This window comes from Polyodon spathula, chromosome 21 (genome assembly GCF_017654505.1).
Source record: "Polyodon spathula isolate WHYD16114869_AA chromosome 21, ASM1765450v1, whole genome shotgun sequence".
Classification (NCBI taxonomy): Eukaryota; Metazoa; Chordata; class Actinopteri; order Acipenseriformes; family Polyodontidae; genus Polyodon; species Polyodon spathula.
This window is the reverse complement of record NC_054554.1, coordinates 22,043,410-22,071,068: the sequence shown is the minus strand read 5'-3', so window position 1 is coordinate 22,071,068 and position 27,659 is coordinate 22,043,410. Positions and strand designations below refer to the sequence as shown.

Here is a 27,659-nt window from a genome sequence, read left to right as displayed (position 1 = left end):
GTCACATCCATGCTCTGCATCCCCCAAAAATGCTAAGTAATGGCGTGACCTGTTCCCCTTACAATACATGTAACATAAAAGACAGACGAGACAAACTGAACAGACAACAAGTCCTGCAACAAAGCAATTGTATGGGTCATTACACTATATTTAATTGAAAGTAAAAATATATGAAAGCATGATGACCTTTATATACACAAATCTTCATTAATATACAATTGAACAAGAACAGTTGAGTATTTATTTTCATTTCATACAGTATTAAATGGCAGTGTTTATATATGAAACAATAAATACATATCAACATAAAGAAAGAAATATCTACGTATTGATTTATGTATTCATTTATTTCAATATTTATTAATGTATGTATTTATTAATGTTTTACTTTTACCAAATATATAGGCTATCCTTCAGCATAGCTAATTCTCAGAAATTAACATTCCTTTTTGTCCAGTGGGAACCACAAATAGTGTTACTCTCATTAACCAGTTTCGAGAGGAAACCATACTTTAATTTCCTATCCCTGCCAAAATACATGTGAGAATGTGGCTGGAGCTAATTGAATAAGTGATTAAATGTTTAGCTCCTGCCACATGGTAAAATAGGGATAAAAACTGGGACAACAAACAAAGGATTTTCTCCCCTTTTTATACCATGCGGCTGGAGCCTATATATGCTGAAGAGCTTTGTAGAAAGAGAACAGGGTGACGTGGACTAGATGGCCTGACAATTCATTCCCAGGGTTAGGTTAAAGGTTATTCTACACAACTGAGAAGCAGTTGTACTGTCCTCCCTAAGGAGATACTACTGGCCCTAACAAGTCAGCAAGAGTGACAGAAAACAAACACAGGGAGGTCAGAAGTGTTTGTTTCATAAACAGTTTAAAAAAATGAACAAAAATCAAAATATGAATGGGATAGAACAGATAAATAATAACAAAGGAAAACAAATAATTGCAGGGAACAGGTAAGAATAAAACTGGTACAGATAAGCAGAAAAGGTGGACAAAAAGGTAAATATAAAGATGGTACAGGCAAGTCGGTAAATGGAAAACAGGTGGTCAAAAAGTAATACAAAGGAGAAAAGATGTGGAGTGGGCTTCAAATAAACACACTCACAAACACAACACACAGACAGACAAAGATGAAGGTAAATTAAGTGATCACAGATGGTAACAGTAATAATAACAGTCTAGGTGGCAATGGATGGTGCATGAAAGTTAGGCCTAAAAAGTCCAACAGAGCAATGCAGTTGAAAACCAAACAAATTAACAAAAGAACAAACAAAAAACTAAAACAAAAAAACAGGATCCAAAGTAGCAAATTAAAGTAGAAAAAAAATTCAAACCAAAAAGGAATGATCACACCAACTGATAAGGAAGTCCAACAAAGAGTCCAGTAATGATGGTAATTGTAGAAGGCTGAAAAAATGGAGAATTGAATCTGACCAGTAGTGTTGAGTAGAATGGTGACCAGTAGTTGAAAAAAAAAAAAACAGGAGGCTCAGGAAAAAATGGAGACTGTCACACATAAAACAACAAACACTAAACAGACCTTAAAAAACAGCTACACTTAAACAAGTAACAGTGAAACGAAAAGAAGTGTTTAGACAAAGTGCAGGGTACAATAAAAAAGAATAACTGCACTAGAATTATCTAAAGTAGTTTAGGATCACCAATATTTTAAGTTTGTAATGCTGTAGGTTGTGATGAATTCCTCAGAGAAAGGGAGTGTTTTCTAGAATCGTATTAACTAGCCAGCCTAAGTACAGGAGCTGACTTCTAAACTTCTCTGAGATTGGAGGAGTGGGATATTGAATGAGCCAATGGGAGGAGAGGATGAACAGAGGAGGATCGCAAAGAACTGTGGGAATTGAAGTATTAACCTGGCCAGGCTACTGACCCTAATTAATGGGACAGGTGGGTGAAATGTACACCCACATGTGGCATGGTGATTACTACAAGGTGGAATGCGAAGTGGCAACCGCGGATTGGAGGAGAAAAGGCTGCACTCGCTAACCAAGGGGGAGTGACTGAAGGTACAAATAGGGGACGTAGCTAGGTGATCTGTTCTTTTGTTTATGGTTAAGAGAACCACTGAAGGACAAGTATAAAATAACCGTGAGTGTTTTGTTTGTTACTGTCATCTAATTGTACTGCTTGTTATTTATTAGATGGCTAACACGATCCAGAGCTGTTGCTTAAAGCCATCACAAACCCAGACAACACTGCACCATTGTTGATGGATTAAAATTGTATTTAACCACGAGCACTACAGCACTCTAGACTTGTGACTGTGTCTGTGTTTTTTGTGTTTAACTATGTCTATTATTTCGTGACTGCAACCCGTTTTTTATTGAACTGTGCAACACACATCGCTGTGTATTGCCAGCCCTCCATTTCTTTACTGTTGTAAAGTTGTCAACTTTGGATTATAAATAAACCACCATTTCACCAGTACTTTGTTGTTTGTCATTGTCTTGAGCACTGCATCACCTCTACACCTACGCACTGCAAACCACTTTGCCACACAGGTATTGACTATGTTTTCTACATTTCACCTAAGAGTGCTGGAAACTACAAATTAAAAATGAAATGGTGCTTTTGGTTGATTTACTTTTCCTGCACTAATACCCTGAAAACAAATATCCTTGCTGTATAGACAGTCTCTGGCAGTTCTCTCTGATCATTTGACAGAAGGCACTACTGTTCCTCCCTATTTGCATGTATTCTTTGTCAATACTGTATATCCCTTGTTACAATTCACTATGTAGAAATAACCACACAGTTCTGTATGCAAATTCATATTGCATAGCTGAAATAGCTGAAAAGACTAGTATACAGTGGCTCTCAAAAGTATTCACAGCCCTTGGTCTTTTCCACATTTTATTGTGTTATGGAATCAAAATTGATTTAATTAGGAGTTTTTTTGCCACTGATCAACACAAACAAAGTCCATTATGTCAAAGTGAAAAATACAATCTACAAATTGTTCTAAATTAATTACAAATACCATTTTTGCCCATTCTTCTTTGCAAAATTGCTCAAGCTCCATCAAGTTGGATAGAGACCTTTGGTGAACACTAATTCCACATATTCTCAAGGTCCGGGCTTTGACTGGGCCACTCCAGGACATTGACTTTTTTGTTTTTAAGCCACTCCAGTGTGGCTTTGGCTGTATGTTTGGGGGTCATTGTCCTACTGGAAGATAACTCTTCTCCCAAGCCCAAGGTCTCTTGCAGGTTTTCCTCCAGGATTTCTCTGTACTTTGCTGCATCCATTTTGCCTTTTATTTTCACAAGCTTTCCAGGCCTTGACACAGAGAAGCATCCCCATAGCATGATGCTGCCACCACCAAGCTTCGTAGTAGGGATGGTGTTCTCAGGATGATATGCGGTGTTAGGCTTGTGCCAAACATAGCGCTTAGCATTGAGGCCAAAAAGCTGTATTTTGGTCTCATCAGACCATAGTATCTTCTTTCACTTGGTCTCAGAGTCTCCCACATGCCTTCTGGCAAACTCTAGCAAAGATTTGATGTGAGTTTTTTTTCAACAATGGCTTTCTTTTTGCCACTCTCCCATAAAGTCCAGTTTTGTGAAGCACCCGGGTTGTTGTTGCCGATGCACAGTGTCTCTCAGCTCAGCCGTGCAAGACTGTAACTCCTTTAAAGTTGCCATAGGGTAACCCGGATACTCAGTTTTTGAGGATGGCCTGTTCTAGACAGAGTTACAGTTGTCCCATATTCTCTCAATTTCTTAATAATGGACTTTACTGTGCTCTGGGGGCTATTCAATGCCTTGGAAATGTTCTTATATCCTACCCCTGATTGGTGCTTTTGAAGAACCTTATTCCGGATTTGCTTTTAATGTTCCTTTGTCTTCATGATGTAGTTTTTGTTAGGAAATGTACTAATCAACTGTGGGAACACCCAGACTCAGGTGCATTTAACCTGAAATCATGTGAAACACCTTAATTGCACACAGGTGGACTCCATTCAACTAATTATGTGACTTCTAAAGATGATTGGTTGCACCAGAGCTTATTTAGGCGTGTCATAGCAAAGAGGTGAATACTTATGCAGTCAATTATTTTCTGTTTTATATTTGTAATTCATTTAGAACAATTTATAGATTTTATTTTTCACTTTGACATTATGGACTTTTTTGTGTTGATCAGTGGCAAAAACTCCTAATTAAATCCATTTTGATTCCATGTTGTAACACAATAAAATGTGAAAAAGTCCAAGGGGGGCAAATACTTTTGAGAGCCACTGTATACTAGTCTTTTCAGCTATTTCAGCTATGCAATATGAATTTGCATACAGAACTGTGTGGTTATTTCTACATAGTGAATTGTAACAAGGGATATACAGTATTGACAAAGAATACATGCAAATAGGGAGGAACACCCTCTCCCATTTCACAATTGACATTGTTATGACACTGTATATTGTTATGTGAACTGTAATCACTATTTAAAACCACTCCACTAAAGCATGTGTCGATCATTTGAGATTGAGACCTATAAAAAAAGTTTTTATCAAAGGTTTGTACAAACTTTTCTTTTCAGAGAATTAAATACTTTCTTGTAATCATCCTTGTATTATCTCCAGCTTTTAACTTGCTTTCATTCAATTTCTGCTAGCTGTATACAAAAGACCCATTGTATGCACCGCATAGTAAACTGCAATTCCATTTCTTTCTTCCCTACATGCAGGTTCTTGTTTGTGAAACTATGGCTCATAACTTTTGATGTCAGATTCCACCCTACGCATTTCGAAGGTGGTCCGCTCCAGCATCAAAGTGTACGGTTTGGTCAAAAGGATTCGAGAATACATTGGAATTGAAAGCACAAAGCTGAAGATTTTCAAAGATAAAACGTGTTCCCAGCAGTCTCTGGAAGAACGTGGCTTTGCTGGGGGCCCTCAGTTTATCTATGTCAGTCTGACAAAATTACTTACTTTCTGGTCATTGAGTTACAACACAGCCAACCAAATATTTATTGAATCTAATACTTAAGTAGTTTGTTTATAAAAGATAAACCATATTGAAAAGGCTTGTAAAAGAAATACATACTGCAGCAATGTTCATCTGTAAGCTATTCATGGGTTCTGGGAAATGCTAGCTGCCTGAGAAGTTGCTTGAAAGCTGCATGGATTAAGAGTGCACAGCCATGTACTTGTGTGGTCCCCAGTACATGAACCCTCTTCCCCCTTTATTCTATGTGAGTGTGTGTTATGGCAAGACAGGCTAATACCTTAAGGATTAAAGCACCATTGTTATTAAGTTTCCTTTTTATATATGTAACAAATGGGGCCCTTGTCACAAAGCTTTAACTGTTATTTAAAGAATATTTTGTGTTTTTAAGAATAAAATAAAAAAATGGAGTCTTTAAAATAAAATTGAACATACGCACATTTATAAATATTCGACAATTCCATACCATTTATTATACTGAAAAGATAAATGTTCAGTTGTCCAGTTTCTATAGATATACTTTAGGTATAACAAAATACTTAATATAAATGTTACAAAGTCACATACCCTTGTTTTCTTTTTTCTTTAAAATTGATAAAATAACACTGTCTTACTGGTAACAATAAGTTTTACATTACAAGTGCAGGCTTGCATTTGATCTGAAGAATAATAACAATAATGTTTAATGAGAATTCACAATATCTTTTAAAAGAAATAAAGAGGTTGCATTTTAAATTGTATACTATTGGTAGATTTTCATTCAATTGAGTTATACCTAATTAGGCAATTGAAAACTTATTCTTTATAAAACTTAACTCCTAGGTTGTATAGTTTAAACATTTTCCAAATGTTAAACGTATAGAATTTGTCTAAACATTTAGCTATTGTCAAAGATATGCCTGTCAAATATAGAGGTCAGCTGTAGTGTTTATTCAGTGTAAGGTTATTAATTCAACATGTAGAAGTCTTTTTCTTATACATATTTTTGAATACATGTCGTCTCATCCCTATTAATGCTCTAATAACATCACTCTAATACAGAACTGGGGAAATTTTATTTATTTTTTAAATAAATTTAGTAGTCGCCAATTTATTTTACCCTGTTTTTTTCTCCCAATTTGAAATATCCAATTGTATTTTAGGCTCAACTCGCTGCTACCACCCCTGCGCTGACTCGGGAGCGGCGAAGACAAACACACGCTGTCCTCCGAAGCGTGTGCCGTCAGCCAACCGCTTCTTTTCACTCTGCAAGCCTGCCATGCAGCCAGCCCAAAGCTACAGCATCAGAGGACCACGCAGCTCTGGGCAGCTTACTGGCAAGCCCGCAGGCGCCCGGCCAGTCCACAGGGGTTGCTGGTGCGTGATGAGCCGAGGACACCCTAGCCGACCTAAGCCCTCCCCACCTGGGCGGCGCTCGGCCAATTGTGCGCTGCCTCTGGGAACTCCCGTCCACGGTCAGCAGTGGAATAGCCTGGACTCAACCGACGACCTCCAGGCTATAGGGCGCATCCTGCACTCCACGTGGAGCGCCTTTACCAGATGTGCCACTCAGGAGCCCAAATTTAAGCATTGAAACATGTTTAAACTGAAAATTAAAACCATTAGGAAATGACACAGAACTGATCTCAAAAAACAGGCCTTGCGTGATTACACTTAGGACAGGTCTATGGATAAGGAGTTATACTGTAACTAACTTTGAATAACTTGGCTATGCAGTCAGCACAGAATGTCTCAGTTCTTTTAGACTCCAGTAGATCGCTTGACACTCAGCAGTTCTGCAAAGGCGATTTCACTTCTGTAAGTTGATAATCAGCAAAAGAAAAAAAAAATACCAGACCATTTTTAAATAACCATTGGGCTTTTTTTCTTTTTGGAGCTCTTCTTAAATCCTTCATGACAAACCATTGGTTTGGAGATGTCTCCCACTGAAGTGCTTTTGTACTTTGTATCGGTTGCTCAGTTTAAATAGTACTGTGTTTCAGTCGCAGAGAATGTGTAGCAGTGCCTGCACGGCAGAGCAAGTGTGCGTTCAGTCTCTTAAGTGCACTTGCTCATCATAGGAATGGCTGTACAGACAGGCCTTGTTGTCCAGACTGGCTTGTGAACAGTCCTGTTAACATTTCGTTACCGGGAGCTTGGTGGTCAGAGCTTGTGCTTCGGATTTGGCCACCAGCAACCTCAGCTTGTCTCCTGAATTCCAGATGAGATCTCTACAGCTGCAAAGGGAGAACAACATTGTATTCTGGGCAGCTGAAGCACAGACGGTTTTTGTATCAAAGCTCCAGCACAAATCTAGGCAGCAAGTGTTACATTGTAGAGAATGTATAGAAACAAAGAATCTCAGCATGGACATGTTTGCTTTAAATTTGGATTACAGTCATATAACTAATAGGGAGAGAGAGAAGATGAATACAGTGTTTCACATGGCGGTTATGAGGGGTCAGTTGTGCAAATAATCATTTTAAAATTGCTTTCAAAAATGATATCCCAACCATTCTGATCTTCATGTCATTACTGGTACAATCCAGTCAGTACTGGTAAAGCCTCATTTTACTGCTCTCTTTACCAGTCTCTGGGTATATGCCAGATATATGTGTTCAATAAATTGTGTACTACCTATCTCTTCCATAGAACTAATATTATCTGATATGGAAATAACCCATAAGACAATGAGATGATTTTTTTTTTTTTGTGTGTTTGTTTTACTGAACAGTAATTTTATGCTGTAGTGTTTTAGTTAAGCACCGTTACCAACGGTGTCATTCTGATGCATTACATGTTCTGAGATTTCTGGATTATCCAGTATAATAATAACAAACTTGATTTACCAAAAAATAATGAATAAATAACTGTTTACCATAATGTGATTTTGTTAGTGAATTAATTAGGGTTACCAATACTGCTTGTTTTCAAATCCATTGTAAAACTGAGCATACGTACGTGTTATAGTCTATTCCAACCAGACTGGTTCCATTAATAGCCAGAATCCGATCGCCTAACCCTAATTTCTTACTCCTTGCCGCAGGCGAGTAAGGAACCAGGGATTTAATATATATGCCACTCATTTTTAAAGGTGTTTTCTGTGAAGAACAATAAAAAAGCAGAATGTTACCTTTTAATCAAAAGTTCACTGCACTGTACAGCAGCTGTCTCTTTGCTACCATTGCACTGAACCACTGTCACCACAGCTAGAGTCACTGCACGTCCCCAGATTGTTTGGGAAGTGTACTGAAGGCTTGCGGTGTTACAGAACCCCGGCACTGTTTATAGAAGAAACTATTAACTTTACTTTGTTGAATCCTGTGTTGTCCACTTCACAGCAATTACTATCATTTTTTCGTAGGTAAATCAACTAGGGTTTTACTTTTTTCAACTTTTACTCTGAGATGTTTGCCAGAAGAACGAGAATCTTTCTTCTCAATGTCACACTTCATGCTCCCTCCTGCAGCAACGCTGGTGCCCTGATTGAAATGAGTAGTGTATTGGGGGAACATAAAACCAGCATTGTTGCAGGGGAGAGCATGATCTGAATACAATGACTGTACCACCTACACTTTCTGAATATAACAGATTACCAGTTTAATATCCTGTTCTATTGCAAGTGGTTTGTATAATTCAGTTCGATGTTTCTACTCACCAGGCTTATTAATTTATTGACTCATTAAAAAAAAAAAAAAAAAAAAACTGAATTTCTATTCTCTTTTACACCGAACTTGACAGTTAGTAATACCCCCCCCCCCCCCCCCCCCCCCCCCCCCCAAAAAAAAAAAAAAAAAAAAAACTAAACTGAGATTTTGTATAGAGATTTGTGCAGAACTGATCAAAGCAGCACAATTCTAGTGGTGTTTTATAAAGCCCCCACATTCAGCACAAAGCCTGTCCGAAATGACACAATAAGACTCATGCTGTAATAGGATACTGTGCAGGTAATAAATGAAATTCTGAAAATATGGGGTAGAATTTTACTTGTCCTAGCTGTCAAGTCTTTTTTGAGAGGAAGAAGATGGATTAAGTTAAGTGTGTTACTGAATCCTTCACTAGCAATGCAATCCACCAGTACTCATTCCTGAAAGCAAGAAAAAAAAAAGTTTGAAGGTTCCTGTGGGTGGTTATCATATATGGACAGCACAGGGTTTAATATTGACACTGCTTCAAGGCATTTATCACACTGACACATGACTGTTCCGTTTCATACCTATGGGCTACACTCTCAAAGCTTGCCACTCCAAATCCTTGCAAAAAAAGGAAAGTTGTCACTCTGAATCCTTGCAAAAAAAAGGAAATACCCAGAAGAAAAACGAACAAGTCAAATGTTTAATTTAGGGGATTTTCAACAGTCCTGATTGGTTTCTAATTGGTTTTGAAATGATAGTCGGTGTTTGTTTTTGAAAACTCAAAAACAAGATGACTTCGTTCAATTAGTTTACATGCCTACTGTTTTGAGTTATCCTTCCTATACTACTAGAGTGATTTTAGGTATCTTTCCTAGACCGCCATACAGGTTGGCAGTGAAATAAGCTCCTTTTGAGACTTTTGTTCATCGAGAAATACTATCTTAGATATGGAAGCACCAACCAACTGAGCGCCTAGTATCTGCTTTCAATCAATGTCGGTCCATTTACACACAGCATCTGCTACAGTAATGCACAACCCTTGTACCTAATTTCTTTAGTAGAAGCCATCTTCTTTTGGGGAATCCAAAATTAGACAATCTACACTGACATAGTGACATCACCTTGCAGTACTCAATGATTCAAAAGGTCCATGCACTTTATATTTAGGAGCACTTATTGGCCTTGATGACGAGCAGTGGCAACTATGCGTGAAAAAAAGAAGCCAAACACAGGCAAGCCAAGGGGCTCTAACTTCATTTATGGGCTGCAGTAAAACTAGCTAGTGTAAAACATTGAGAAAAAACAAGGTCAGTCTTGTTTGACATTTCATGATCGCCTCTATACAATTGAACTAAACAGGATTCAGCATATGGTGGTTGGTTTCCTTATCTCAAATGCAAACAGATCTTTCTCACAATCAATCAAGGAAACTTTGAGCACAAAGACAATTCCAAGCGTATTCCCCAGGACTGAGAAAGGGGACAAAGGGACACAAAGTAATGGCAGACTGTGTCTATATCTTCCTTGCCTTGGTCACCCATATATAGTTGGAGGGTTGGACTATATAAATATAGATTTTTAATTCACATATATATATTTAAATTTTAAAATTTAAATACATACTTGCTATAATATGTGTTTCTTTCTAAAACTGTACATTTCAGACCTATAAAACGAATGGAAGTGCACAACTGGGATTATTTACAAAATTATTTTGTTGGCTACAACCTGAGTTAACTCTCATATAAAACAATAAAAGGCACTACTCCTTTAAGGATATCTGTTTGGACTAGCCTGTACCACTTAACACTTGTGTTATCTCCTCAAATGGGAGCTATTTACAGCCGTTCTGTTAATAACTGGCTTGATATGCCTTTAAAGAGCAGATACCGGAACAATGAAGGCAGTAAAGGAGCCAGTGAGAACACAGGATCAGGTCTGTTTCTGTATCACATGGTGCTGAGTCACGCAGTGTCATTATGCAGAACATTTGGTTTGAGGTCCTTGTAATTTTAGAATAATGTGAGCAGGACAGCTCTAATTAAAGAGACAGTGTCCCCTTTAATATGAACAAGTTAGAAAAAGAAGTAGGAGCATCATGAGATATACTAATGGATTTACTAAGCTTTTGCTCCAGGCTTGCTTCACTTTTTTCAAAGCGAGTTGTTTTTATCTAGTTCTGAAACATTAATACAGGTTTTGGCAGGTGTAATGGAAAGGTGCTAAACCACTCAGCCAGTCCAATTAACAACTGTTAGTAAAGACTACTGATCATTTTATTATGCAATCCTCATTATCCATTCATTGTCAGATTAATCACCCTGGTCCATTTGAAGGCTTCTGTGAAGCTTCTACAGTTTGTGCTGAAATAAAGCTTTCTCAATGCATATATTATATAACTATGGATAATAATATGCGCATACGTGTGTAACAGGCAGTGCTGTGTGATACACTGCCGTTACAGATTCTGTCCCCTGTCGGTGAGATGAGATGAGGTTAAGTAACTATGAATGCAGACAAGCCCTGCTCTTTTGGATCATGGTTAAGATGCTTGCTTACAGTGTTAACACAAAGCCTCTGTCTTGTTACTCTTGTTTTCAGTTACTTAACAGTGCTGAATTTAGAAATACTAAAAGAAACAAAAATTCAGTGACAAACATTTTGCTTAGAAGTATTCTTTCAATGTCTTCTAGTTGAAACATTTGGTATTTCATTGGAGTTTCTTTTAGTATTTCTGAATAATAGTTTTCTCAATGCATCAATTATTGTCGATAATTACCTGCACGATATTCAGTTAGAAAACTGGTTGCTGATTGTACCTCAATCGACTATGCGGTATAAAAGAACTAGAGCTGAATCTGTACTCCAGACTACAACAGGGAACTCAAGGTGTCATCAATAAATAGCACACACAGACAACAGCAGTTGCAAGAGATGGGCTCCTGCTAGAGAAACACTTAATATACGTGGCGAGCAATATGACCCACACAGAGGATTTTCACAATTAGTACTGAAGACGTAGCTAATTTAAAATTGGGACTCCCAACTAAAGTGGCACCGACAATAACTGTGTTCTGTAGCTTTAACTACTATATTTGATGGCACATTTACCATCATATAACTGCAGCCAGCTTTCACCTGTCAACTCTAGAAGATCCTAAGTTGTTTTGACCTCACCCTTTGACCCCTTTGTTGATTTGTCCAGTGACCCATTCCTGTCTGTGACCTTCTATTTACACATCTTATTACTCACAGAGTAACTGTCCAAATACCTGGTGCTATTTCATAGCTAAACTGTTGAGGTCCCCAAAGCTCTCTTTACATGGAAATAAACACAGGACCTGCTCTGTTGAAATGAGTCAAGTCTTGCTCCATTAACCATTTGTGGCCGAAACCCAGCACTATAGCGGGGTCTGTTTCAAGTCTAATTTGTTACACTGCCCTTGGGTTGATCAACGTAATCACATGTTTAATTTTCAACATAATCAAGAATTACATTTTCAGGGTAGGGTAAAGTGGATTGTCCTATAAGTAGGATTGTTTCAGACAAAGTTTATGTTCTATTAAATCCATGTGATAACTAGGCTAGCGTAGGGGTTATGGCAATCCAGTGTTGTAGAGTAAGTTTAAAGAGAAAACAAAGAGTTAAAAAATGTGACTCTTGAAGATTCTTAACAATTATTATTTAAAACTGATAACGCAATGCATAGATTCCAAAATGAGATTTGGTAAAAAAAAAAACACAATTTCGTTTAAATCTAAAACTGAATACTTTGTTTTTATATATATATATATATATTATATATATTATATATATATAATATATATATATATATATATATATATATATTTATATATATGTAGATCATCTACATCTGAGCTATTTCTTCATCGTTTTGACATCTTTATCCATTCAAGGAAACTTTCCACTGCTGCAAAAGATTAGTAGATTTGGCCCAAAAGCAATTCCCAGATAAAATCTCCTTCATTTTTCCCACATGGACCCCTCACATCCATAGCGTTTAATGCTTTGCAGTCCATAGTTAGGCAAGTTCTACTGATGCTTGGGGATATTAACCCTATGAGGGTGTGCTGTCGGGCTACCAGGGGCTCACGTCAGCTTTTCAAGTGCAGCCTAAGGGATCTCAAAACACGCAGCCTTATTGTAATTACAAAAACGTCAGTGGATCTGATTGAGGCACCTCCTGACCTCAAAAAACCTTGAAGGCCACAAGGCTGCCTTACGACACGGCTCAGTTACTGGAAGTTAGATATTGGGATAAAAAAAACAGCACTTTTAAATGATAAGACTCTTTGCTTTGTTTGAATCGGACCAAGGTCTCATGTCCTGCTTAATCTTCCAACTGGTGTTGTTGTGACCTATCATTATAGAAAGCGATGTATTTATTTTTTCAGTGGTGTCTGATGAGATCATTTAGGGTGTGTACAAGCTGAGGCAGTCATCGTGGCACAAACACATTATTTAGGGTACAAATGAGGAACAAGTATCCCACCCTGTCCTTCTTCACTGATAGTAAATTAAAAACATTTGTGAGGTAACACTGCTCTTGTGAGAAGCTTACTAATCATGTTTTGGTAAGCGTATGATTTTCTATTCGGGGATAACAAGATATCTGACTGGGGTAAAATGACCTGCCCCCACTTTGATCAATTGAATGGACCCCACAGTGCACTAATTAATTAAATACAGTAAATTGATTGATCTGTCTACTATATATTGTAATAAATTATAGATATTAATATTCAGGGTAACTTTCTGACTAGTTGTGGTGAAATCATGTATGATAAATCAATCAACAACCATTAAGGATTTGTCAGAATCATATTCTGTGTATAGATGCCATCCCATGCACAGAACATACAGTATAGTAAAATAAAAAAAAAAAAAAAAAAAAAAAAAAAAGTTATGTAGTAGTTCATGAAAACAGTTATGATTTGGAATAAGTTTATGTGTTGCGTCTGTCTCTTATTATAGCATAAATCATTTTGCACAGTTAGAAAAGACAAAACCCTAACATCTCTTGCAATAACACACACAATTAATTAACTTATTATAAGATATCGAATTGTACTCACCAGACCGTCGACCAAGGCCAGGCCCAGTCCACGCGGGCCTCTTTCCAGCTCCACAGTGAACACTTCATCCTCCTCACCTGGCTTGGTCTGGGTGCCTGGCTCTGGACAGGGGCTGAGGACACCTTTCACTGTGGATGAGAACAATATGATTGAATGCACTGCTTCCTGTGACCAGAGATCAATGTATGCAGCTTTAAAATATAACAGACTCTGTGTCAGGGATGTCATACTGTATACATTGCCATAGCTTAAAAAAGCTTCAGCATGTCAGGGTATATACTGTAACACGGCTTCACTCTCTCTTATTCATTTGCCCCTTGACCCAACACAGGAATTCTGTTTTTAGCACACATTTAATAATATAAAATAAACAAAAACTAAATAAACACCTATCTCTTTAAGAGCACTAACTAAACATTCAGAATCACCCTGACTATACACCAGACAGCTAAGCTGTTTACCGGCAGACATAAACACACAGTTTGATACTTTATACGTAGAACCGTACACACAGTGCTTACATTCGTGACTGCTCGGAAACAGAGCACACCCTTCTGCTTCCTTCTACTCAGCAGCCCCAAACAAACTGACTGTCTCCCTGTTAAACTCTGCACCTGACTTTACTTTACAATGACTGGCAGGTACAGGTGATAATTAACAATAATCAAACATATTTACACGTGTTTTTGGCAAGGAGGATTTTAACCCCCTCCCTGCTTTGCTACAATACATTAAAGTTATCCAAGGCCTCAACGGAAATATACTACTTATAAACAGGAAACTTTGCACGCCTTTGGTCATTTCACCTCAGTAGTGTCTTCAGAGTGCAAGCAGTTACTGGCTGGAAGCATGTCAGTCTATAGGGGAAGCACCTTGTGACCAAGGAAGTGAAAGCAAGGCTTGCAAACAGAGATTTCTTGAACCTGGTGTAGTACCAGATATCAGGTTTTAAAAGAAAGCACATGTTTACTACACCAGTCTTTTAAAACTGCATAGACCAATATAGCAAATGCACAATAGATAATGGCATTACTTTGTAAGCTACAACGCATCCACCTGAACACACAAGCATGTGTAGGCCACCAGTGGGCCATGAGACACCTATTGAATTCCAGGAGTACAGAAGCAATAGAGAATCTATGGTACATGCCACACAAAAACATTGCAAGTAACGGTTGGCTGTTAATATGATCGAAAGTCTCCTAACACACAGTTTCCCATGTTGTCCCTGGTACAAACTTACACAAACAAAACCTGCTATGATTAAGATTCCATCTGCCAAATCAACTGCGAATTCCCATAGTGGTAATCTGAAAACCTTCGACAGCACCCCATCGTTGCAATTCTAGTGTCAGATTAAAGGATCAGTTCTGCTACCAAAATAGCTTTAGCAGCAAGCAAGCAAAAGATAACACTATGAGTGTTATGTGAGCAGGACTGGAATTACTTCCTTTTGAAGTACTAGCAATTCATTTACAATCAAAGGAACAACATTTTTCAGTCAAATGTTAAATTAAATAAGCGCTTCTCTAGATATAAGTAATACATTAGTTTGACATACAGATGGAGAGACAGACAGACAGGCAGGGTGCCTACACATACCCACAGATTATAGTGGAATCAATTGGATCAATGGTTCTCAAGATATGTACAAATGTTCATAAAACGTGTGTCATACACACATGTATATATACCACTAGACAGCGACTCCAAGTGACTGTGGTTATGCATCCCTCATGGGGGACAGTATAAGGAATAAGGTACACCCAAATGTGAATACTAAGGCTGTAATTCTATCAAGAGATTGAATTACAGCCTTATGTGTACATTTTTGGTGTATATTATATGTTAAAATACATGGTGACATAACAGAAATTGTTGAACTAGCAGTGCTCATTTTTAACAATTGAAGAGAAGTTGAGAGTAACATTGGAAAACAGAATTACGAAAGAACAACTATATGTATTATTACTAAGAATCTGAGAAAAAAACGTGCTTTGAGAGTGGAGTTTACTGTTTTCCTAGTCACTCGAGGCTCTGGTTTTTGAGGATCATCAGTCTACACAGCTTAACTCTTCACAGAGGGCACATGGATGAGGTCATTTCTTACCAAATGCATGTTGCTTATTGTGTTATTCTGCTCTTCCACAGATTTCTCCCTGTCTTCTGCAGATAAAACTTTAAAGGTGCAAGCCATTGTTGTTTGTTTTGGTATTAACTGTGTTTTTCAAGTTTTCAGTTTTAACATCAACCTTATTAAACATGGGATAGATCACCTAATCGTATTATAATGGGGCTCACACCACCTCTGTGCATAATAAGACTGCAACACACTGAAGTTTATAGGAAAATTATCATTCACCATGTACAGTATACAAATAATCCTGCTTTGATAAGAATGTCAGCTATTCCAGAAAGCTTCCTGATCCTGTATGCTATTTTAGATTCACACTAAACAAGTACACATGGTAATTTATGCATTTCCCATAAGAATTTGACCATTTAAAACAATATTCAGAAGACTTTAGCCATTTAGGTAATTATAATACTGCTTTACAGCGCCTGATATTACACAGTCTGAATACACCACAAGTAAAACTTAAATAAACATTCTTAATTGGAAAACACGTGTATAGCTAGCCATCCTTCAGTACAATTGTATTGCATGGTGTTATGGTATGGGGAAATAATGCAAATCACAAAGCACATTAAAAATGATTTTAGGACATATTTTAGTAAAGATTATTGAGAAGACTCTCAGTTTGGTTGAGACTGTAATCATCTGGTGTGGAAGTACAAGTTCTATGTTGAGACCTTCTACCTTTAGAAACAAGAAAACAAGTTGCCTAGTCACCTGTGATCAGCAATTCTAATTCTAGTTAACGTTGTTTATGTTTCAGTGTGATGTCTTAGCTCTTCACAGGCTGTAGTATCAGAGACTGCATGTCAAAGGTCATGCCGTTTTTTAAGCCCCCCCATTTTGTGTTCAGCTGCTTTCAACATAACAACGCCTGTGTTATTCAGCGTTGGGAAGTGACACACCTGTAACACGTTTTTGTAATCTAATTTCATTTTCCAGTAACTTGGAACTTGTAAGTGTAACATGGAAATTAGAAAGTGCTTCAACAGTGCAAGTCAAATCTTACACGTCACATAAACGCGCTTTTCATATCTTGCTAGAAAATGGCCTCAGGAGAACGGAACAAGTGGGTTCAACAGCTGGAACTTCAAAAGATATTTTCAGCTAAGCAGTAACTATTTGTAACTGAAACTATAACTAGTTCATGTGTTTCAGTTACAATGCAGCTAGGTATAACTGTATGCAATCCTTAAATGAAGAGCATACTGCCATGTATCAATTTAAATATTTTTATTTTCTTCAGAAATTTCATTTTTCATGCCAGTACAAACATAGAGCACAGTCAATATTTCTATTAATCTCACATTTATTTTCTTTTTTGGTCACAAGAGTTGGTATTTTAACTTGTCAAAATGTATCTGCTTCTGTTTTTACTATCAGTTTCAAAAAAGAGACAGATATTCACAATATTGCAATCTCTTATCAAGTTGAATTATACTAAATGCAACATAGTCACAGTGCATTCATAATCCCATGCCAGAGCCTCTTAACCTTTACCAATGCCCTTGGGTTTGAAACAAGCCGCTATCAAAAGCACAGAGAAAGCCTGGAAGGAACCACTGGTAAACAACATGGAGAAAAGAGGACCCCACCCCTTTCTTATTCCTCAGGACCTTCACATTCAAAGCAATTATTTATATCACACTCCACAGGGACAAGCACACTGTTCTCATAGTCAAGAATCTGGGATCGTATTTATAAAGATTGTTTTAAGGGTTTTTAAACTGATTAAAAGACATTTACACTTTGTGTTCATTGATTAATCTGTCCAGGTTAGAGTTACAAAGTGAACACTGTATTCAAAAAACACTTTCTTTCAACCCGAGTGAATCAGTTTTGAATGTATTTACTGAAACTGACGTCTTTGAGAATTTCATTAACTACAATCACTTTAGTAAAGAGGTTCTAGCTATTCACTGATAAGTAAAATCAATCAGTCACTGTTCCATTATGGGCTTTAAAAAAGGACCAGAGTCCAAGAAAGTGAGAATGAAAAATAAAACGTATTTCAACACAATATAGATATTTAAGAGCTTTTAATGTAGCTGTTTGATTTTTTTTACTAAATGTTTTAGGATAGACTATAATTTCATACTATTTGACACTTTTTCTGATTAATTGCGTAACATCATAATTACCCTCAAGGTTTATTACTGTAAATTTGTATGGTAACATTGCTTTTACCATGATTGTAAAATGCATTTTCCATCCTTTATTAATTTTATAAATGCTGTGTTTTTTAACAACATCAGTCATCAGAATATTGTTTAGCCTTATGAGATAAATATTAAAAGATGATATTGAGATGGCAAGAAAATGATCAAAATTGGACAGTATTTAATTGGCTTGTCATAACCTCTACTTGTAGAGTGGGCCATTATGGTTCTTGTTTCTACTTTAAAAGCAGTCATCATAATGTGGTATAATAAACCCCATTCACGACCCCTTTATAATTAAATTACATTAGTTTGAAATGTCTCCAGCTGCACTAAGTTGCTGCAGTAATCACGGAAACAGATGATTCTTGCTTCAGGTATTTAAATATATTCCTTACATCTGTAGCTAATGAGGAAGTGTCCTGTCAGTTTAATCTGCATGGTTAAATGCATTAATGAGAACTATTTATTTTATTAGGAACCGTTTGAGGAGATAAACACGAATTGAAAAGTTTGCTCCTGTAAACAGATTCAGGGTTTTTTATATAACCACTTTCCTAGTCCAAATAACAACAACAACAACAACAAAAAATCATATTACAATTATCACTTTTACTGGTTGTTTGCATGTTCTTTAAAGCCAGTGTAATGACAAGGGTACCACAATCTACACGTAATCCCAGCCTGGTTACTACCATGTCCATGTACAGTAGGTACTGTATGGCATTTTGTTATTAGCTAATTTCTCTGCAATCCACTTTATTAGCACAGATGCTGCTATGGCAACACAAAGGCCATACAAAGCACCCCTATCTCCTGGACCAGTTACGTGTGTTTTTCAATTCTGTGGTACCACTGAATATAGGACAAATAAATGTTTTATTCAATTTTGAACAGTTGATTAGCCTTTAGATGTATAGCTCTATGTGTGCAGTATAGGGGTGCTTTTAAACTATTTATATTCATGAAATCCACAAAGCTCTCCCACTCTAGTTATTTTTTTAAGCTTAAAGTAGTATATGAGATTACACACTTATATAGCACTTCCCAGTTAATTTGCACTAATTCTGCAGTTTTTCTATGTTTTTCCCATGTTTAGATTTGGCACTTAGCACAGTTTACCATGGTTTGCCATGTTGTTTTACTTTGTTTTACAATACCTCAATCCTTACCTATACAATGCATTTACTATGCTTTATTAGTTTGCTATGCTTTTGCTATGGGAAACTTTATTCATAGTGTTGTTTATATCATTTAATGCAAGTCATATCTAAGGATCTATGGCAATGACTGATTATTTCTGTATAAGGTACAGCATATATCAGTCTTAGCATTTTTTAATGACAGTTATGATTCATCAGACTTGCACATCAGAAAGATACCATGACTCTAAGCACTGTGACTTGCATTCTAATGTCAGTAATTCAGCTTCAGATAAGTGAATTCTATGTTCTTTTGCTCATCAGAGGGTCCTCATAATTGCATAATAATCACACATTACCCGAAAGGTTACAAATATTTGTATAAATGTATCAGATTATAGCCATCCAAAACATATATAGGAGAGTAGGAGTGTATGATGCAAGTTTGGAGAAGATTGGTGCAAGATCAAGTCAGTTATCGTACTGTCCAGGAGTGTGACAGAAAGACAGATGGACATGATCAGGATATAAGGGTCCCTTTTATTGAATGAAGGATCCTAATCACAATTACTTCTGACCATTATTTTACTTATAATTAAATCATTTAGAATGTATCTTATGCATAAAAAAATCAGACCTCAATCAATTACATAGTTGTTTTTTATTTGAATAAAAGTGTCAGTCCTACTTCCTTCTAGTAAAGTAAATGCAATGAAGCTGTGTATACGCCACTTCTGACGTAAAGCCAATAAGAGGTAAGAATGATTTTAAAGCATTGCTTAGCATTCAAAAAAGCATGCTTATTACCTTTAGCTGTATCAAGGTCTTTATCGTCTACCCCCCTGTGGCTGCCATTCAGGAAGGGCCTAAAAGGCCCCTCCAGGAGATCTGTATCTGCCTCTGCAGGCTCCTGTGTCTGGGGTGTGTTGGGAGGGGTGAGGAGACAGGAGGGGTCCAGGGCCAGGCGCTTGTGGGAGGTTAGGTCATTCTGTCCTGGCAGACTGTTCTGGAGCTCCAGATTCTTCAGTTTCTGAGTCAGTACATCCCCACAAGAGCTCAGGTCACTGGGTCCGGGGAGCAGGAACCGGCCGCAAAGAGATGTGTCTTTAACATCAGACTTTCTGTCCCTGGGTGGGTCAGAGTTCTTCATACTGCTGGTGCAACATGCTGAGGTCACGCTTTCCACTGCCAATGGAACATCCTAGAAAAAAAGTTTTTTTTTTTTTTTTTATAGAAATGCTTTGCAACTTATCTTGCCAGTCTATGCCAATCAACCCACTTGCTTGTTGGTAAAAATAACAAAAAACAAAGTCAACTAAGCATGTTCAGTTAAGTAAATGAGAACCATATGTAAAAATAAGATACATATCTTTTGGATTTTATATCACTAGGTTACAAGTATGTAAGCTTGGGCTTACAATGTTCCCTCCAACAAGTACTGGGACAGATATGCTGACTATTTTACAGCATATGTTACCTTTTTACACCATGTATCACAGTTAATTATTTATTACATTGATAAAACCAACAGACATAATCAAATAATGCTCAAAATATTAAAATAAGGAAGCCATATTCACATGCGATGTGGTACCACAAAAAAATATATATACATTTTCTGGGAATGCAGAATGACTGGGAGTGGAATATTTGCTGCCCAAATTATTATTAAGTGTTAAAAAACTGTTAACAAGCACATTTTTTAGGTCTCAGGTCCTTCTGAGTTGCTTGTTATTAGTTTTGTAACAAAAACCTTTTGGAGGAAATATCTAAATTGGGCCCTGGAATATCTTGGTAAAACAAATGAATAGGCATCATGTGCTGTGGTACAAAAACATGATCTATGTGCAATGCAGAATGAATGGGTAGGACAGCGACTCTTCATTTTACTCTCCAAAATGTGTTTACTTGGAATGGTGCTAAGGGTACTCAGAAAGCACACGCTCAGAAAGCCTGTGCTTGCTGAACTCCTACATGGTTCTTGTTGCTTGGCAACATCCGTTACTAAGAGCGGGAGCAGGAATGGAAGAGGCCTGTTGATGTCCACCTGAGCTAGTATGTAAGTTACAGTCAAATGTGAGAAGACAGGCCTGTTTTCACCATTCCACTAACCACTTGTTATTACATTTACTGTTTATACCATTAGAACATTATGGTGACAAATGGTATGTTTTAAAAAAGTACCATTGAAATGCCACTGTGTATCTTTCTACCGTTAAGACTACCATTTGCTACCATTGTTTACTATTGCTTACCATTTAAGGCTCAATGGTTAGCATTAGTATATATTTTTAAGCGGGGTTAAATCCCTAAATGGGAACATTTCAGCTATTTTGCTCTTCAAAATGACAATAAAGCCAGTAATCCCTTGAGCATATTACAGCAATACTGGTGCAGTGTAATAAGATTATTCCATATTATCAACCATCACTGTTTTTGTTTGGTAGTCCCAGGCTTTTAAAGATTGACTCAATGAAAGCCATATTGTTGCATTGAAAGTATTAAAATATATATTTCACTGTTAAAAGTGCTCAGGGCGGTTGTATAACTGCGTTATTCGTAGTGGTGGAATGAATATTCTTTTAATATTGACATTTTGTTTTAGAGGCTGATTTGAAGGCCCTGTGTGAGGCCTCTGTGTTATTACCTGCTGGGAGGGTACAGGGCTGCTCTGTTTAAGGCTGCACAGGAACTCCCGAATGCGACTGAGCTGGGAGGGAAGATGCAAATCCTGGATAGGTCTCCCGAGCTCGATGTGAAAGCTGCTGCAGGGCAGGATCAGAGGAGGGTGGTTGTCAAAACTCTCAAGAATATCAGCTGTGGAAAAAAAAACAGGTCAACTATTTAAAGAATTGTGTTTATGGCTCCTTCAGAACAGATGGATTCAAAACATTTCAGAACAAACAAATTTGTTTTGGCTTCCAGTAGTAGAAGGTTTTTTTTAAATTGATTTTTAAAGCTGCAGTGCTCATAGTTCACAGTTTACTTGTTTTCTGGTGCAGTTGTGCCACCTGTGCACTTTATCTGTAGCAGACATTGTTGACTGCCATGTTTCTTTGCTTAATCCTAAAGTGAAGTTTGTCCTCTAAAATACTGGGCTTTACCGTGCTATTTTTGCACAGTATTTTTGCCATGCTTTTCCCATGGTCATAATATGCATTTACCCTGGTTTAGTTTTTAGTAATTTGCAAGTTTTTAGTTTTTAGTTTACCCTGGTTTGCCATTTTATTAATATGCTTTACCATACATCACTGCTCTTTACAATACTTACCTATGCTTTACCATGCTTTCACTATACTGTATTACACTTTGCTGTGCTTTTACTATGATAAACTTTTATAAGGGTACCTTCATACTCAATACAGGGCTGGTCTTAATATTGAAGGTGGCTTCATAGGCGCACATAGGGACTGTGTTGGAAGGCGTCCTTTTTTTACTTGCTCATCTGTACAGAAATAGTCTGATCTTATTTTAAATATTGGTCTCAACAGGACTCTAGCCTGTTCAAGACATTTTCTCCCCCATTCCTGCCTCACCAAGCTGGGCTAGCCTTTCACAATGAGACCAAATCTCAGCAAGAACAAAACACAAGGGTGCTAGCCATAACTCATAATTAAACTAACATTGCCTTTCCACTAAACCAAATCATTAAACTAACATTGCCTTTCCACTAAACCAAATCATTAAACTAACCTTGGCCTAACGCTAAACCAGATCATTAAACTAACATTGCCCTTCCACTAAACCAAATCATTAAATTAACATTGCCATTCCACTAAACCAAATCATTAAATTAACCTTGCCCTTCCACTAAACCAAATTATTAAACTAACCCTTTTTGGAGGGGCAGTGGGTCAGCTGCATTGTCTCATAAATTACATTTTGTATCAGTTTCTTGTATTCTTCCTTAGTTTAATCTCACTTTATATTAGTATTATAGATAGTCTGTTTAGACTTCTCATTGTTTTACAAGCCTCACAAAAGCCTGCTACTATTTGCAACTCTGTTACAAATGATTTTCTAGCATTGGGAAAGCATGGGAAACGGATGGGAAAACTGCAAAGCTACTGTGCAAATTTCCAATGTTAAACTTTAATAAGGGATAGCCTAGAAGGGAAAATAAAGCAAGAAAAAGGCATCATCGTTTGTGTTATACTGACAGCATATATAGAGCTGTAAACTAAACAGTACTTATTTGTGCCAAATACACACAAACTAGGAGCCAATTCAGACAATAACAAAACGAGAAACTGTGCAATTGCGAAAACAGAGCTCCCCATTGACTGAATGGTACAACAAAGCAAATTAATTAGAAACTGAATGATCTCAGTGGATGATATTTCATCATTTAAAAGCCAATTACTAAGCACTTATAAGTAGAAAACTGGACACATTAAAACCTAGTACCCCTTGTACTGATACTGATAGTGTTACGCTTTACCACAAACACATTTTAATAACAAGCGCTAAAAAACAGCATTGCTGGCAGGAGTATGTAGGCTGAGTGTGTCTCTCGGGGAGGCCAGTGAAAAGAGCAGCTCTCTGAGGAGAGGTGACCCACCCATTCTCATGGCAGGCTCGGCTTCCTCAGGTGTTGGACTCCAGCCCGCTGGACAGGGCCGCCCGGGGTTGTACTCCCTCAACATGTGGTGTAACTGAGCCGGGTTGAGGCTCGCAAACTCACTGCGCAGGGAGCTCCAGTTGGCCTAAAAGAACAAAAACAACAACTTGGGATTCTGGCTTCGTATCCAACAACCGACTTGATTGAACAAAGATAAAAAGAGGCATCAGTATTATTGTTATTTGAAATGACACATACAGAACAAAACCAAAACACTTGCCATATGTAGCACACACTTATGTCAAAAGCTTTTTTTTTTTTTTTGTCACACCAAAGGCATCCCATGTATTGTGTATTATAAAGCTGCATCCACCAAGTTTTTTCAGTCTCACAGTTTTGAATTTCTCGTAGTATTTTTAAATTTAGCGCTAGTGAGTAATTAGTTATGGGTGACAATGCAGACCGTAACTGAGTCATGCTTTATCTGTCCACACAATAAAACAGACCATTTTCATCTCACTATTTAATTAAAAATAATACATTGTGAGACTAAAACAAAAACCAACTTTTCTTTTAAAATAACTGTCCTATACAGTACATAAACATTACTCATTATTGCCATATGCAAGTCTCTGCAATGACGAACATTTATCAGTAACCCTTTAGCTCTTCATAACATACGGCATTTGCTTAGCTTATTAATAACAAGTTTGTGAATGATATGTTTAAAAGATATTCAAATTTAACAAAAGTCAGTTAGAAAAACATTACTCAACTTTGGTTGAACCTATGTGGTGATGAATACCATTTTTCTGAACTTGATGGATATGTGGCATGTAAGTCAATACTGACTTTGCATCTTATTTTATAATCAAGCTTTTTGTGGTGATGTTTGAATTGGATGATGTAAATTAATCCTTTTAAATCAGAGGTACATAAAAGGCCATTCAAGCAACTGACAGGATCCAACTGGTCTCTAGATACATATATACAGTACAAACATGTTGTGTGACAAACAGATAGACATACAGATGGATAGATAGTCAACTTCCATATATGCCCAGATACTGATTCTTTATACATTGTGCTAAAGACAGTTATTAGCACGTTTCTGTTAAACTCTAAAGTGTGGCATATGTACATTGTGTAATTAAATAAACTACACAAGTCTACCAGAAGCCATAATAGTATTACAGTATTTCATGAAAGATTTTTAAATGTCACATTTATCAATTTTTGTCAGTTTTTCGTTAAGTATATGGAAAACTACAAAGCGGCATGTAATTTAATATGTTAACATATCATTATTCAGTAGGTTTCATTTGGCTTTATGAAGCAAAATTAGTTAATTCTACAGGGTGATGCAAAACTTTTGGCCATAGCTGTAGATTGTAGAAAAAGGGGTCTTACTTTTGAAGTAGCCTTTTTAATAAGATGGTCTTGAATCAAGTTTTCAATGAAATTTCAACATAAACCATGATAGAAAACAACCAGTATTTAGCTACATGCATTATTTTTGTTCTTTTTAGGTAACATTACCACCCACAGCAGCCTTTATCAGCATACCATCTTCAGATATTTTCAGGTCAAGTGGAATTAACTGGTAGGAGAGCCAGCAGAAGACAATAACATTTGTATATGAATTCAATTCTGAAAGAAAGAGACTTGGACCTTTGTGTTCCCCCTCCCCCACACACAGTCACACCACCTGAGTCACCCCCTCCTTCCGCAGGTTTTGTCTTTGTTCAGTTTCTGCAGTCATATACAAAAAAACAAAAAAAGAAGAAAGCTAAGTGCCTGCCTGGACTGTAACCAGGGGCCTGATATTGATCCCCACTGAGGGCATACAATTCTACTCGGCAAAAAAAGAAAATCTATTCATTTTCCTCATAACTTGTGTTGGGCAGTAACCCATTACATGTAACACATCTTTCAGTCACTTGGAACTGTAATGGTTCCTTTCTCAGGCAGGTAACAAAGACAAGGGATTACATTGTATGTGACGTAGGTATTTTTTGTTCCTTTTGTACATAATGTGGAAAACGGAAAGCGTTTCAACAGTGCAAGTCAAATCTTACATGTCACATGCTTCATATCACCTTGCCATGACATCAGAGGAGAGAACAAGTAAGTTTGATAGATGGAATATTTTTCAAGCTGCAGCCTGACCAAACCAAATAAAAAAAAATAAAAAATCAATTGTGCCTAAGAAGTAATTATTTGTAATGGCAACTAGTTATTTTTTCGAAGTAAAGTGTATTGGTGTCTGTTTACTACATTCTTCCATAGCTTTATGCACTCTTTGCATGATTCAACCCAACCCAACCCAACTCAACAGCTTAGCAAGTCAGAAGGGGGCAATGTGACTGGGCCTCGGGCAAGCTGTGACTCAGACAGTGAATGAGCTGGGATGTGCAGTCAATCTCAAGGCTGTTAGTCATTTGCTCACTCCATCAGTCAACTTCCCTTCGACACAAGATGAAACAACTGATAAAAACGCATTGAATTGTATGCGTGTCCAAAAGAACTGTTTCCAGTAAAAACTTGGGCTCTATTCACACAGCTTAGACAGGAATCTGAGCAATAGACCGCCTGCTAAAACTGAACAGACTGCACAAAGCACATCACTGTTAATACAGGACCTGCAAGACGATCTCACTCAAGCAGCACAGTTAAGGTTAACAAATATAAAGTGTTGCCAGCCACTAATATGTAAAATATAAATATCAAACGGGTTGCATAAGCTAGAACAGACCCTCAGTGAATAAGACCTTGGCATTGTAGAGGGCTTGTCGCTGTTAAGATCCAGGCAATGTGGGGACACAATTAAAGAAATTGTAGCAAACAAAATAATGACATCACTCTTCCATGCCTGGCATAACCGTTCAGTATATAGGTCTAAAATGTGTTTTATGTTTTAGCAAACATGTATTTATATTTTAAAACATGACATCCAGTACTACAGAAGGTCCCGGTAATCTGTTTGCAGGTTCTGATCTAAGAAATGTAAGTACCACAGATTTCCTGGCTGGCAAGCAAACTGAAAATGTTTCACCTAGTGCAGTGCCAGATGTCATGTTTTAAAATGAAAATACAGTATGTAGTGTAGAAGGTTTAGGGGAGACCTGATCACGTTTTCAAAAACCGGAGCCAACCTCAGTCACTAATTCAAACTTAGCACAGAGACTAGTATCAGAGCACCCAGTTGCAACAGATCCAGGACACAAAGAGTTGCTGTCAAGCCATGTTTTTGATTCATTTAGATCCTTCAAGAGCTATCTGGATGTGGCCCTAGTAGCACATAGTTATCTGAAACCAGACAAGCATTGATTAAAAGCAAGTCTTTTACAATTATTTGCCATCACTATACATTACTACACTTCTAGCACTTATAACCTTCATTGGGAATTGATTGCCCAGCAGGTAAAGAGGAAGAACAATTGATTTACCAGTTCAGAGCACATCTGACAGAGGACTGATTGCTAAAATTCCTGATGCCTGGACAATTTTATAATAGACCTAAATTACTGTAGTTCTGAAAGCCAGGCCACTGCCAATTTCACTAATCTGGACTTAATTCTTTCAAAACACCCTTTATTTAAGAGAAAGTGTACTAAATACAACATCGTAGTCATGCTGTGCTATAAAAAATGCAAACCACACAATACAAATCACACTTGATGTTTTGTTGTCTTAGTGCTACAACACACAAAAAAAGACGATTACAAGATAATGAAATTGCCACATGGGTGGCAGATTTAAGAGGTCATTAAGGCATCAGTTAGCCCTCCCGCTGTTCTCCTGTGCTGTCTTTGTGTTCATTATTAGAATGTGGGCTGTGAAATAGGCAGGCTAAGCTGCAGGAACCAGCACTGACAAAGGAAATGACGAGGAAGACTGCTGCGGATCCTCCTTGATGTTTCATTTACGCAGCAACCCAAGCACGATTGTTCCAGACCATTGTGTTGAGTG

The 27,659-nt window shown here is 37.3% G+C and overlaps 1 protein-coding gene across 1 annotated transcript in view; it reads right to left on the bottom strand.

Moving 5' to 3' along the window:
• Positions 1–6,490: 6,490 nt before the first annotated feature.
• LOC121296301 (ras-associating and dilute domain-containing protein-like) overlaps positions 6,491–27,659 on the bottom strand; it is a 66,022-nt gene continuing 44,853 nt past the window's right edge. Inside the window, exons 11-16 of the mRNA XM_041221691.1 lie at positions 23,688–23,832; positions 21,774–21,943; positions 19,934–20,327; positions 13,689–13,816; positions 7,918–8,057; positions 6,491–7,193 (exon numbers count right to left, since the gene is read on the bottom strand). Of these exons, the coding sequence (XP_041077625.1) occupies positions 7,091–7,193; positions 7,918–8,057; positions 13,689–13,816; positions 19,934–20,327; positions 21,774–21,943; positions 23,688–23,832 (1,080 nt within the window). The 3' untranslated portion in view covers positions 6,491–7,090. The remainder of the gene's footprint in view (positions 7,194–7,917; positions 8,058–13,688; positions 13,817–19,933; positions 20,328–21,773; positions 21,944–23,687; positions 23,833–27,659) is intronic.